Genomic DNA, 14,688 nt, shown 5'->3' on the forward strand with positions numbered 1-14,688 from the left:
AAATTAATTTTTTATAACTTCAAAGAGTTTAAAGACTAAAATGAGGGTTTATTTTATTCATAGATTGTATTAAAAATCTGATTTATGTTTCATTAGAGATGATTTTATTACTGTTTCTTAAAGTATTTTTTGCACTAAAAAGCTGCTTTAAAAATCAATAAGACAACTGTCCCAAAGAAAGCCTTCGTCACTTGACTCTTTAAATAAAAACTTTGTAATACTTTTTTTTCCTCTTGATTCCATTGCAACAAAATACATGTTGCGTGTGAAGTTAACTATTGTATATAAGGAAAAAAAAATTAAAAAAAAACTATTATATATAAGGAAAGAAGGAAATAAGAATTTATATTTTTATAAATATTTAAAATGTATAATCCCAAAATACTTTCATTTTTTACATCATACATCAACTTTAAATTTAATTTTTGTTTTCTTGATTGCAATAATATTTTGACTAATTCAAAACTTTTATATAATCCGAGACTAAAATTCCATGACCCAGCCATAAAAAAATGAAGGACTATTTTGATCATTTTCTCTATGATAAATAAATCATCTTAACTGGTCCCATGTTGACATCACGCTCAAACTCAATTAATTAATCAAGCTAAAGCTCAAACTCGGGTGGTAGAAACTCTACTCATTTACATGCCAATGCCTAGCCCTTTGCAATATTTTAATATTACACATATAATAAACTAATTTTTTGTTAAGAGAATTTAATAATGATTAATTTTACTTTAATAACATTTTAAAAAACAACATAAAAATCTCATTAAATATAAGAATTTTTAGCATTTGCATTCATTAAAAATGATAAAATATTTATTTTTTCAGGCATATAATATCACAATTGATATATCAAAATTACATAAATATAAGGTCATATTTCAACATTAGTTTAAAAAATAATATAATTACATCAGCTTTCATATAATCGGGGATCCAATTGCTCTGCTTCGTGAAGCCGACCACAAATTGGAAGGATATAAGGAGCGATATTCTGTAGCCTCATAATGGGGGCTTTTACCCCTCATCATGAGCTTCCTTCCTTACATCCGGTTAAAATACTTAGCATACCGAGTGTACCGAGCGCGGTACCGAGTGCTGTACCGAGCACGGTACCGAGCATGATACCGAGCACTTGAGTGACGTGGCGTTTTGCTATTGATCTATGGATGCATTCGGTGTCCGGACAAAATAATTACTCCATCATGAGGGTGAGGATTCGAATGGAAGCTCCACATAACGAAATACAAAAGAGGGAAGAGGAGAACGAATGAAATTGTTGGATTCCCATTAGAGTTGCTCAAAAGTACATAACACGACATGTATGAATATTGAATTATTATTATAAAACTGATTTATAAATCTTTTTATATAGAATTCTAGTCCTTAAATTTATGATGAATCACCCCACCGGGTTTAGGTGGATTGGTGGGCATGCTTTGTTGGGAACCCCACATCCCATGCTCGAATCCCCTCTCATACAGCACGACTCCTTAAATGGAGAGAAAATAACTGTGAGTCCTGCACCTGTGGGGTTGATTGCTGGCAAACTCGCCGATGGATTAGTGGACAACGTTAAGCGCGTCACAAGCTGACATGACAGCGAGCCGATACTCTCGTTCAAAAAAAAAAAAAAAAAATTTATGATGAATCTAAAATCCTAAAATTTAAATTTATGATTATTATATAAAAATTAAATTAAACTCTATCTTTTCATTATCACCTTATTTAAAACTCTTTCTATTCATTTACGATCTCTCATATTTATATGGTGCTGCGAAGATGATCTGGCACATTACTCCTAACAATTCCTTCGCAATGGTAGTATTGGGACGACGAAAAGATCATATCAAGTTTCGACGAGAAAACTATATCAACTTTTTGCAGGACTTCTACGGCAGCAGGAAAACTTTGGATGCCAAAAATACCTCAATTTTTTTTTACTTAAAAATCTCTCTAATTGTAATTATATTTTTAACAATAAAATGAAATTTATTTGCATAATTCATTTTATCATTTATTTTATTTTGCAGGAAAAAATTTCGATGATGAAGATGCCTTCGATTGTTTTCGTCTAAAAATCTCTCTAATTGCAATTGCATTCTACTTCATGTATAAAATGAATTCTCTTTATTTAGATATTCTTCATTGTTTGATTTATCAAGCCATAAAGGTCAGAATCACCGATTCAACTGGTGAACCGGCTTCAATTCTTTTGAACTGGCATGTTCAATTACCATATTTTTCAAATAATTAGATAATTTTTTTTTTTTGGAAAATTGTGGGCAATGCCCAAATTTCATTAAATAAAAACTAGTTACATGTGTAGAAAAAAACAAAAAAAGATACAAAATTATAGGAAAGAGCAATAGGAAGTAGCCAGAAAGAGACCACCAAATAGGTGCAAAAATACACATGTCAAAAGAAACTAAGCCAAAAAATCAGACTTGAAAGAAAAAGCCCAGCCAAGAATCCACGAAAAACCACAACAGAAGACGAGGGGGAGATGAAACCAATCGGGCTCAGCATAGTCAGAGATACACCCTCGAAAATCGAAATCCCCTATTGCCAGATATGCCATCAAATAAAAATTTGTTGCAAGAGTCACCATCCGGGGGGGGGGAGAGGATGCAATCTGAACATCATCATCCCCAAAACAAACAAAAACGCCTAGCAAAACACCAGCAAAAGCAGGCATACAAAGTAACCGAATAGGGCCAACATGAACATGCCTCAAACAAGCAAAAAACCACTCCAAGAGAAGCTATATCATAGCTTCAAAATCTTCCCCATTCTTTCATCTATGTAATTTAATTGTCACAACCTTTTTAATCAAAACTTGAATAGTCGAAGAACTTTTAACGCAATTGGTGAATTTCCTATCATTACTCTCCCTCCAGGTATAATAAATAGTGGCCCATAAAACCAGGAGAAAAAAAGCCAGCCTGCCAGTTCCCAAATAGCTCCAACCAGAGAAAAATTCAATGATCTGGCTAAGAATAGGTCTCAAAAGAAAAATGTTGAGAGGCGGAATCAGAATAGTAATAGTGCTAAAGGTGTAGTCACACTCAAAGAAGGGGTGTGATACACTTTCAAGACTTGAGTGACAGAAAGCACATCTGGGATCCACGACAATGTTCCTTTTAAGTAATTCATCAACAATTTTCAACCCACCAACAAAACAAAGCCAAACATAAGAAGAGAACCTTAAAGCATAATGTTTATGCCAAACAAAACTGCACCAAGAGACCTCACCATCATGTTTATAAAAATCTTGAATAAATTTCCCAAACCTAGGCTTGCACTCAGATCCCCAAAATAAATCGCTGTTACCGTCATAGATAATAGGGATAGAGGCAATAAGATATTGAATATCAACAGGGCAAATAGCCGAAAATCTCCAGCCATCCGAGTCAAAAAGCTTAGCCAGAGGAGCATTATCGAGAAAGAGCCTAGTTAGAGCATGGTGATGTTGAATCTCTTGAATACAAAGCCCAATGCACCAGTGATCCCAGTTTAAGCTAATGGGGGTGGGGGAATTTTCCAAGGAGAACAGTAATTGGAGAAAAACCAAGTCGAAAGAGGGGATGCCCAATTGTAAATTCTAATGATAAGGGAAAAGTCAAAACCATAGCGAATAACTTGAAATGAAGGCAGACCCAAACCTCCCTTATTCTTGGGTTTGCACGTGTTAGCCCAGGATACAAGATGAATCTTTCTAGCATTGATATCACCAAAGAAAAGGAACTTAGCATAGAGTTTAGCTATCTGTTTATAACAACTTTTAGGTATAATAGCCCTGCGGATCCATTATGCAATAATATTCCAAATGGTGAATCTGAGAAATTGAAGCCTACCTGCAAAAGAGAGAGACTTTGCTTTCCATCCGGAAAGCAGGTTAGAAATATTATCAAAGAGAGGGGAGAATTGAGATATGAGGGTTCTTTTGATAGATATGAGGATGCCCAAGTAAATGAAGCTCGTGCAGCATTTATGAATTTGAAGAGAATTACAAATCTCTTTAAGATAGGGAGTATTGACTTGCATAATAATGGAACTTTTTCATGATTAATTTTGAGATCAGAAGAGTTAGCAAAGGTAAGAAGAATGCCATTCAACACTTGGCAATTAGAGCAAGGAAGCTTTGCCAAATACAAGAACATTATTCACATAAAGAAGATGAGAAATTTGATACCTAAAGATTAAATATTAAATAATTTATCAAATAAATATACTAATTTATATTTAAAGTATTTAATTTTAAATTAACATGAAATTTTTACTATATTTATTTTGCCCTAAATCACCATAAAGCATCTTAACATGAACCCACACAACTCCATGTGAGCCCTATACATAAGAAAATTCAAAAAGCTATATATAAATTAAATTTAGACTTAAAATCAAATTAACAAATAAAAAAATATTTAAATTTAAAATTATCACTTTATTATGAGTGTAAATTCTTAAAATTATGTGATTTGAAATTTTTTCTCTTATGTGAGATTTTAAAAAAAAATTTAAGTTTTATCTTTCATAATTTTTTATTTAGTTTAATTTTATGTTATTTTTAAGATGATAATATCATTATTATGTTAATTTTATTAATTTTTAATAATAATATTATTTATTGCATCATCCGGTTCGACCATGACGATATGTTGAGCCGTGAATATCTCCTTTCGGTTCGTTGTATGGTTCAATTTTCACAACCTTGAAAATAAGTTGTGAAAATAAGCCAACATAAGAAGAACCGTTACAACATTTATGATCTATTTGGAACAAATTTCTAACTGCTTTGCTTTTCAGATAACAACCAAAATTTCATTTGGCAGTTATTTTTTACGATTTTCTCACTATCTTTTAGAAAATTTTATGATGACAAACTATTCCTACCACCATAATAATGAAATTAATTTCTCTACAATAACTTCACAACTGACTTTATAAAACGTTGCAATCGTTTCAAAGACGTCCTTAATTGTTTTATCTATAAAAAGCTATGAAGAAAATTGCAATTATATATATATATATAAAGGAACAATCAAACAAACCTGACGTGAGAAGACCAGCTGCTTTGAAGGTTTAGGCTGCGCTTAATTGCATGGAATGTGAGCGAAAAAGGGTTTGAAAAAAGCAAGGTTTGAAGAGCTAAAATAATGCATCTATATTTATACTAAGGATTTGAGAAGGTTGAATGACTATTTGATGCCTTGATATTGGATAAAAATTAGCAAACATAGATAATAAAATTTTCAAAAAAAAATACAAGAAATTTATATGTGAAGACCAGCAATATTGAAATAATCTATAATATTAGTGAAATTTAATGAAGCTCTGCTCCCCAATTTGAGAAAAATAATATTATATAGTGAATTAGGAAGTTTTGGAGAAGCAATATAATTTTGATGATGGATAGGGTTTCATTTAGGACAGTTTTCATTGATTTTTAAAGCAATTTTTTTAGCATAAAAAAATTTTAAACTAATTTTTTTTTACTAAAAAATAGGCTTTGTTTGTTTGAGCGTTTTTTTAGGCTTTGTTTGTTTGAGCGTTTTTTTGCCTTTTCCGTTTTTGGAAACGGAGGAAATTTTTTTTTGTGTTGTTTGGTTCGTCAAATCATGTTCCAATAACTCTTTTTTTGTTTTTTTTCATTTTTCTACAGTTTTGAGAAAGCTTTTTATATATGTTTCTCTGTTAGAAAACTCCATTTTCCGAACTAATGTTTTTTAAAACCGTCTTTTACAAAAGCACCAAAAAAAACAAACGAAGCCTTAATAAACAATATGAAAGTTATCCCAAACAAAACCTAAGAGAGTCTTTAGTTGGTCGATGTTAGTGTCATCAACAAGCAACGATGATCGGCAAATAATCAATAAGCATATGCAAGCTTCAATGACAAGAGTTAGCTGACAACATATCTCATTAGTTGACAACATATCTCATTGGTTAAACTTAAAAAATATAGTATGTATAAATTAAATTTTATGCAACAACAACAAGCCTTTATCCCACTATTTTCAATCTAATTTTGAGTATGCTCATCGATCCACTTGTAGCTTAAAATCAAATCGAGCAAAAAATTTGGCTTATGACTTAGCTCATTAGCTCAATCCGAGCCAAAAAGCAATTCAATTTTTGGCCGCCGTATGATGCTTCAGTTTCCCCCTTTTGACTGCTACCCTTTAAGTCTCCATTTTCTTTTTTTTAAAGGAGTTCATATTGGTTAATTGTGTGGTGCCTTAATTTCCTGTATTAATTACTCTTCTCATTTATTTTCCCATATATATTGGTTGTTTTCCTGCAGGAAAAAGAAGTTTTTGAGTGATAATTTGTGGAATGTAAAATCTACGAGTTTTCTCTAGTTTATGAGCCACCAGCCTCCTTTTCCATTCTCTATTTTTTCATCTCGGTTTTCTATCTCTTCTTCTCTATCCACGGTTTTCGCCCTATCTGTATCTTTCTTGTCAAAAATTTTGTAAGTTGAATGGTTTAGTTGCGTCGACGTGTCATGTTTAATGTTTATTTATAAGAAGTGTCTTTTAAGTTGTGATATTGCGTTTATATTTATGTTTTAAGAAAGGAAGTTATGATTCTTCGCAATCTTTAAATTTTGGTTGCATCAATTTGGTATCAGAGCCTTAGATTTTTATGAATCTTCATTTTTTCATTTTTTTTTTCAAAAAGGACATTCATCAACAAGCTGAGGTCCCAAATCAAGATGAAATAGAATCTGTAGTTGGTGAAAATCAGCCAACTAATCTAGAAGAGATAATTCCAACAACCATATGGGTTTCACCACAAGAAAGTTATACTAATCCAATCCAGAACGAACTATACAAAGTTCAGGAAAAAATAAATTTATGTGCAAAAAAATATGCGAAGAAAAAAAGTATACTTCAAGCCCAATTTAATCAAGAAAAAGAAATGATCCAAAGAAGGTATGCTGCATTAATACATGAATTAGATATGGCTCAATCAGCTCAAAATGGAAGTTCTGAAGCTATCTTGTCAGGGGGATGAGATCTCTCCACAAGAAGAGAATTGATGTAGGCAAAATTTTGGGGCCCCCTGACCATCATTTGATGCTTCAGATTCTCCCCCTGTTGATACTTTGGTCCCCCCCCCTTTGGCCGTCGTGTGACGCTTCAGTTTCCCCCTTTTGGTTGATGCCCTTTCGATCCCTGTATTCTATTTCTTTAAGGAGTTCCTATTGGCTAAATGTGTAGTGCCCTAATTTCATGCATTAATTACTCTTCTCCTTTATTTTCCTATATATAGTGGCCATTTTCCTGCTGGAAAAAGAAGTTTTTGAGTGATAATTTATGGAATGTAAAACCGCAGGTTTTCTCTAGTTTGCGAGCTAATCTCCTTTTTCCTTCCCCTCTATTATTTCATCTCGGTCTTCTATCTCTTCCTCTATCCACGGTTCCCGTCCCATCTGTATCTTTCTTCTAAAAAATTTTGTAAGTTGAAGGATGTAATCACGTCGATGTGTCATGTTTAGTGTTCATATATAAAAAATGTCTTTTAAGTTATGATCTTGCATATATTTATGTTTTAAGAAAAAAAGATCTAATTCTTTGCAATGTTTAAATTTTGGTTGCATCAAAAACCCTTCCAGGGCTATTAAAAGACAATTTATTAAGCAGAATCGGAAAGCAAAATTAGTTAAGCCATTTAAGTTCATATTAGCATCAGGAAGTTATGAAACTCGATTACTTGAGAGACAAAAGGCATATTACGAAACTCGATTACTTGAGAGACAAAAGGCATATTCTTTGCAAAAGATAAGAGATCGACCAAATCAATGGCAATGGCAATGGCAATGGCAGAGAGAACATTGGCGGAACGTTGAGTGATTGACGTATCAATTAAAGCAAGGTGATACGAGTCTTCCACTTCACAAGCTGTGTTGCATCCACTAATAATGTCTCTCCATCGTTATCAATAGTAGCTTCAAGAGCCCCAGGGGCTCCTATCACCATTCTTGACAATCAATCCGACCCACAATCAACTCGATCATTCCGAGCGTTCGATAAGTTACTCGAGGCTAAGCTCGATAAAAGCTTGTTCATGATCGTTTAATTAAGTAATCAAATCAACTTGAACATTTTCTTAAATACTAGATTTTTTAATAAATAAGCTTGAACAACTATGTATTCGATTCATTTATGTTCATGAGCAACGTCGTCTAAAGCTCGTGAACATGTTCATTAAGAAGCTCATTAGGAGCTCGATTCTAATTTGATACAAAAATGTAGTAAATCTAATATAATATAATATTTTATGTTCATTACAATTTTAAAATGCAATAATTAGTAATTTTAGAACTTTTTTAAAAGAAGAATTATATATAGCTCGTTTGGTAATTCCAATAATACACTGCATTTACTTTACATTGGATTTGTTTTTCATCCAACCTATGTACTGACATTTCTTCTCAAAGAGGCGTGAAGTGTCCAACATGTATCGGACACAACACGCGCCCGACATACCTCCGACACGTATCGGACATAACACATGCCGAAAACATGTCTGATTAAAAAATTATTAAATACAAATTGGACATGCATATCTTATATATATTCTCATTTTTAAAATTTTTATTTATTTAAAATATAAAATTAAATTTGTTCTTTTTTATCCATAACCAAATCAATTGTCCGCATTCAATAACTAATCCATCAAATATTTTCATTTTCATTTCTTTTTGGCAGGGTCACAATTTTGGTTTCACAATAATGCTTCATGTCATCTCAACATTGACATCTGATGTCGTTACAACATCGACATTTCAAAACCATCTCAACATTAAAGTTTGACACTGTCTTGACATTGATTCTCAATATTAACAAATTCTACACTCAAAACTTGACAAAATGCTAAAGAATGAACTTTTTCATCGGTGGTAGAAAACTTTAGGATTTGGTCAAAGTCTTGATAGGTGATCTCTATGGGCCTTCTATTGTTATAAGATTAAAGGGCAGTGCCCTCACTGTTTATATGAAGGCTAGTAAAAAATTCTAAGAGGAGTTCAGAGTTCAATGGGAAGGCATGAGTAAGAATGAATTGAAGGGTAGTGCGACAAAAAGAGATTGGGTACCTAGAAGTTCATGACTTCCTGATTTATGATTTTGGAAGGGGTGATCCCGATAGACTTATAATGATGATAGGCTTCTTCATTAGCCACTTCAGGGAAGCGAGGATCAACGAGACATGGGGAAGAACTTCATATGAGAGCCATTGAGCTCTTTCCACTAGCCATTGCAAATAGTAGAAACTTATAGAAGAACAAAGAAGGATTTAAATGATTGTAGTGAAGAAAAACCTTTTTTTCCTCCATTTAAATAAAAAGTGGCCATAACATATAGTACAATGTATGTCATTTAATTTGTCCAGTAGAAGATAAGATTAGAGAAGGTCGCCTTAGATGGTTTGGTCACATAAAATAGCGGCCTTCTGATGACCTGGTTAGGAGAGTAGAGGTATTAGATTTGACTTGTGTTAAGAAAGGTAGGGGTAGACCTAAAAAGACTTGGTTAGAAAATATTAGGAATGACCTTTCTTTATTAGATTTAAACGAGAATTTGGCTTTTAATAGGACACAATGGAGAAAAAGGATTCATGTAGCCGACCCCACGTAGTGGGATAAAGGCTTGATGTTGTTGTTGTTGTTTGTATGTGACTAAACTAGCCCTAAACATATAAAGGATATCAAATAAATGAAACTTAACCTAAATTCCCGAGAAGATCCCATAATGCAGCATTACCTTTGAGGGGTTTAAGTTCCAGAAAATTTTGTGTTTGATATCCATAAATCATACTATAGAACTGAAAAGACAGAAAAGAAGTAAGATAAGTTGACGTTACCTCTAGCTTATCTTCCTTTGCCCTGTGCTCTTTGGGAAGCAATCTGAAGTCCCCAGTTAAGCGCAAGCATTCCCTTACATTCTCAGGAGAGACAAAATCAAGGGCAACCTTTGTGCAAGACTGTAGGAAATTCGCCATAAATTAATAAGAAATATGCAAGCAGAAACAATACATAAGTGCCTAAGTTGATCTTTGAAAACTGAATATGGAATATAAATCATATACCTTAAGGTTGCGCACTTGGTGGGGACAGCCCGCAGGGATGAACACTGCCTCTCCAAGCTCTTGAACAAATGTCCATGGCTCTATCCCTGCAAAAGCAGACGGCCAACTAAAAGTTACGAGTGTTTCAAATAAGAAGAAAGGAAGAATAAATCAAACACAGATTCACAACTGACCAAATTCCTCTTTGAGCTTCCTTTTGTGTTCCCGTGTTAGGTAGAACACCTCATCATGGACTGGATTAAATACCTATAATGCACATTTTGGTATTTTTGAAAAAGATAATCTACCTTGTTAATCCGATAAATCCATAAATTGAAGGATATAAGCATACCAACCTGTTCAACCGGTGAACAATAAGTATGGCGGAATTCCTTTGAATGTTTCCTAAGGTATGCTTTCAGTGCTTCTACATCTTCCCTCCGAAATATGTCCCACAAAGCACCTCCGTCTTGGATTTGATCATCCTGGTCATTTTCTTTCCTCTGCTCAAGAAAGCCATCGGCATATATTTCCTCCATCCTGTTGCCAGTCTCTTTGCTATGAATGCTATTAAATTGCTCTCTTTCATCTTGATCTCTGTGCAAGTTCTTCAACTTCTCTATTGCGCACTTCTGTTCTTCAGAAGGCAAGACCTCGGCAACATGCATTAAAACATTTACCTGTATAGAAAGACTGTAATTAGGAATTATTCTAATACTTAAACAGTAACAATGCAGTATTCAAACTGGACAAAAAAATTAAACAAATACACTCTCTTGATCGTCATTTTCCTGTGCGAAATTAACATCCCATTTGAAATGTTTATGAGATGGGTTACAGTTCTTCAGCAACTAAACAATAATAAATATTAATGACATCATAAAAAGTTCACATACTGCATCTGAAACATCACAATGAAGCTTGGTAACTGAATCTCCCCTGCCAAGTTCTTCTCTCATTCCATATGCAATATATGATTTTGGCCCCAGGTCCAACTTTAAGATATCCTCAGGGAGAGCTGTAGAAATGTTTAAAGGGCCCATTCGGGGATTTGTGTAGTCCTGAAATGGCAGTGAATTGACAAATTCATCCCCATGACACGGTAAACAGTCCTCAAAATGAGTTGATGAAGGCCAATCCTTCAGTTTTAGCATTTCTGGCCAGGAATTGTCATATATTCGTCCTTCAAAGTAGCCCTCAAAAAATTCATCACACTTAATCTCCACCTGAAGTAACGAGATCAGCTTGGTCAAAATAACATTATCGCCATTAACAGCTGTTTTAAATATCTTGAACTAACAAAAATTGAATAATTGCATTTTGAAGCACAGATTCAAGTTACAGGAGATAGAAAGCATAAATAGAACCAAAAATGCTGGATTAACTGGGCTTACCTTGCACAAAGCTAGACAATCAATAGTTTGAAGTTGAGTTGATTCAGAACTAATCTTGCTTTTGCATATATTCTTCCACATAGCCTTTGGCTCCCAGCTTAATTGTGAATTCTCATCAAGAACCCCACGCACAACCACTGGTTCACCATTAGCCCAGTGCTTTTGGAAATGCTTAAATTCAATTTTATCAATGTAACTTGAATGTGGACAATATAAAATGTTGTCAGTAGAATCTTCCCTGGAAGCCGCTTTTCTAGAACTTTTACCTGTACTTGAACAACTACAGCTAGCATGTTCAGTTGTAATAGAATACTGTAGTAATCCGAATCTTCCTACCAAGTATTCAGCTTTGGCTTCCAGTTCGGAGGTCCAACCTTCTGGAAGCATACGCTTTAATTTCAAGACAGCCTTGCCACATCCTCCAACTTCTTTTGGTGGACAATAAATTTCACCACTCTGATCAGCCTTCCACATAGCAACTTCATTAAAATAGTGCATTAAATTATCTTGATCCTCATGTTTGGCGAAAGAACTTTCTGTAGGTTTTCCGCCATGCATGTAGTCATATCCTCTATTCGTAAGAGGAAGCACTTCTTCTGCACAAGAAAGGTTGTTCTCACGGATCTCTTTGCAACAAGTAATGCACAATTCAAATTCACAACTAGGACAGCTTCTATGAAGATCGACAATAGATGTTTTGCAATAGTTGCTGCACCAAAAATACAAAATACTTTAGCCGTAATAAGATTCAATTAGATAAAAAAACTTGATGAAGAATTTTTACTACCAAAATGCTCTCTCATCTTTTTCACAAGCAGACATCTCTATCCTCAACTCAGATAATTTCAAACCTGTTAATGACAAACAAAATTTAAAAAGAATATCTTAGCAAATTTTCATTTATAAACAATTTCTATCGAAAATCAATAAAATGCAGAACCTTGAATGTTTGACTCTTTTTGCTTTTCAGCGTCTTGCTCTTGATTTAGTTGTTTCAAAGAAGGAAGCAGAAAACTAAGCACATGATAGCTGTTTTCAACTTTATGAAGCTTATCATCTGTGCAAGGAATCTGAAAATGAACCAGAAATAAGATGCATGCCAACCATTGAATCTTACAGATAAACATTGCTTAATTAGACTTATAGAGCAGCCGTGAAAACATCTAATTACTAGGTAATATCAATATAATTTTGATTTAACAATGTGCATATTTGCAAAGTCATATTTCTCGATCAAATCAAATGTACACGTGATCTACATGCCAATAGCCCCACATTTTTGTTGTATACAATCTGGACTAGTGATGAGATTTGATGACAAAATAAATAATTACTAAAGTGAATTCAAATAAATACTCAGAAAGTAAAATTCATATATGAAGATGAAATTGGCCCTTTGCTTGCTTCTGTAAAAGTCATGGTAATTGGTGAAAATTCTAACATTTTTGCAAGATGATTTTGTGATGTAGATATTTTCATACCAGAGAATCTCATATATCTTTCCTAAAAAGAAAAACCAAGATCCATTAAAAAAATAATGGACCCATTAAATGCTCTGAGAAGAATTAGTTAGTGATTAATTTCAAAATCTCTAGCAGAATTTTTTTTTTAAAAAAGTTGAAAATTAGGTGTTTCTCATAAAAATTTTGTTCAGGCATGCAAGATAATTATACATAAACTCGACAGTATTTATAAACTATAAACAGCAAGATTATGATGAGATATTGATCTATTTGATTTTCCTAGGCAAAGTAGTCAAACAGTACCCTGGATTCCGTTTTTTGCCTCTTGCAAACTTCGAAGTTACACGTTTCACTGCAGGAATGTGAACCATTCAAGCCCAACTCATCTGTCATCTTAGAGCACCTAATTTCACAACGCCAAGATCCCAATAAATAAAAAATCTAAAAATTGAGACAACAAAAACAAAGACTTTCCAAGATAAAAAGGGGGATCAACAAATAAATTAAAAGGTGTGTACTGTGTAACACCTTCGAAACTGGTCCTTTCTGCAACCCGAGTATTCCAGTCCCATATCGTCCTTCCCAATTCTTCTGCGCTTCTTCGCAGAATTCTTGAATTGAAGCACAAACGATGATCAATACAAATTAATTGGCCGAAGGGAGTAACAAAACAAATATCAAGAACCGGGCTAAAAAAAAACCTGTTCGCGGTTGTAAAGGTCTCCCACGGCAGACCTAGAAGAAGATAACGTGCAAGAAGACAGCACATTGCTATGCACCTGCCGACACAAAGAAGGAAAGAAAGATGAAGCCACCAATTCCTTCCTCTTCTTAGAGAAATCTCTACCGCCGCCTCTATGCACCGTCGAAACCCTCGTTCTTTTCCATCGCCCCCTCCCACCCTTCTTCTCCATCTCTTCTTCTTCACTTTTCTTTCTCTTCCCAGTCCTCCGAATCGACCTCCTTTCCCGTCTCCCCTCCACAGAATTCCAATCACCGTCAGGTTTTTCAATCTCCTGATTAGAATCAGGCGAATCATGATGATAATAATCGAACTCCGAATCAATCATCGTGGATCTTCTAAGGCGTTTGGAACGGGACCGCACTTCGAAATCCTTGCTTGCTTCCGCCAACGCCGACATTGTATCCTAAGGGCTGTTTGGATCCAGGATTTAGGTTGGATTTGGGGCAGATTTGAGCTAAATCCAGCCAAACCACAAAAAATTTAAAACTAAATCTCACGGTAAATCTTCGTAGTAAATCCCGGATTTACGAAATCCTTCGATTCGGCGAATTTAACGCTTCGCACGAGGGAAAAAGAATCGTTAGCAGAACCGCAACGAATAAATGCAGAAGAGGAAAAGCAAACCCTAGACAAGCAATGGCAATTGACTCGCTCGAAGATCTATCACACGCGAACCAAAGAAGCCGAACGCGAACCAACGGAAGAAGAAGCTCTACCTCTCAAGCGAACGGCTGCGAAGGAACCGAAAAGCCCGCCCGTATGAGGATTAGATTTATTCTTTTAATTTTTTAATTAGACATTTCTTTTTTTGGGAAAATTAGACATTAATTTAATTAGATTAATTATTATAATTTAAAATATAAATAAATACTTAATTAGGTGATTAATAGTGCAAATATTAAATAAATAATTAGTTAGTAATAGAATATTTAATTTATTTATTCGTTAATTATAAGTATTATTAGTAATTTTTTTTATTAAAATAATATATAAAAATTAA

At 34.0% G+C, this 14,688-nt stretch overlaps 1 protein-coding gene across 3 annotated transcripts in view; it reads right to left on the minus strand.

Annotated features, from left to right (window-relative positions):
- The window catches only part of LOC110094082 (lysine-specific demethylase JMJ25), a 17,689-nt gene extending 3,252 nt beyond the window's left edge, over positions 1 to 14,437 (minus strand). Inside the window, exons 1-12 of one of the 3 annotated variants that reach the window (XM_020819230.2) lie at positions 13,645 to 14,437; positions 13,472 to 13,554; positions 13,247 to 13,346; positions 12,421 to 12,550; positions 12,268 to 12,331; positions 11,481 to 12,189; positions 10,983 to 11,312; positions 10,443 to 10,766; positions 10,281 to 10,353; positions 10,108 to 10,193; positions 9,883 to 10,002; positions 5,870 to 6,310 (exon numbers count right to left, since the gene is read on the minus strand). In XM_020819230.2, coding sequence (XP_020674889.1) covers positions 6,278 to 6,310; positions 9,883 to 10,002; positions 10,108 to 10,193; positions 10,281 to 10,353; positions 10,443 to 10,766; positions 10,983 to 11,312; positions 11,481 to 12,189; positions 12,268 to 12,331; positions 12,421 to 12,550; positions 13,247 to 13,346; positions 13,472 to 13,554; positions 13,645 to 14,085 — 2,493 coding nt within the window. In that variant the 5' untranslated portion in view covers positions 14,086 to 14,437 and the 3' untranslated portion in view covers positions 5,870 to 6,277. Of the gene's footprint in view, positions 1 to 5,869; positions 6,311 to 9,671; positions 10,003 to 10,107; positions 10,194 to 10,280; positions 10,354 to 10,442; positions 10,767 to 10,982; positions 11,313 to 11,480; positions 12,190 to 12,267; positions 12,332 to 12,420; positions 12,551 to 13,246; positions 13,347 to 13,471; positions 13,555 to 13,644 lie in introns of those variants that run through there. The other 2 variants (XM_020819227.2, XM_028691774.1) reach the window with 2 other exon arrangements.
- Positions 14,438 to 14,688: the final 251 nt, after the last annotated feature.

This window comes from Dendrobium catenatum, unplaced genomic scaffold (genome assembly GCF_001605985.2).
Source record: "Dendrobium catenatum unplaced genomic scaffold, ASM160598v2 fragScaff_scaffold_156, whole genome shotgun sequence".
NCBI lineage: Eukaryota > Viridiplantae > Streptophyta > Magnoliopsida > Asparagales > Orchidaceae > Dendrobium > Dendrobium catenatum.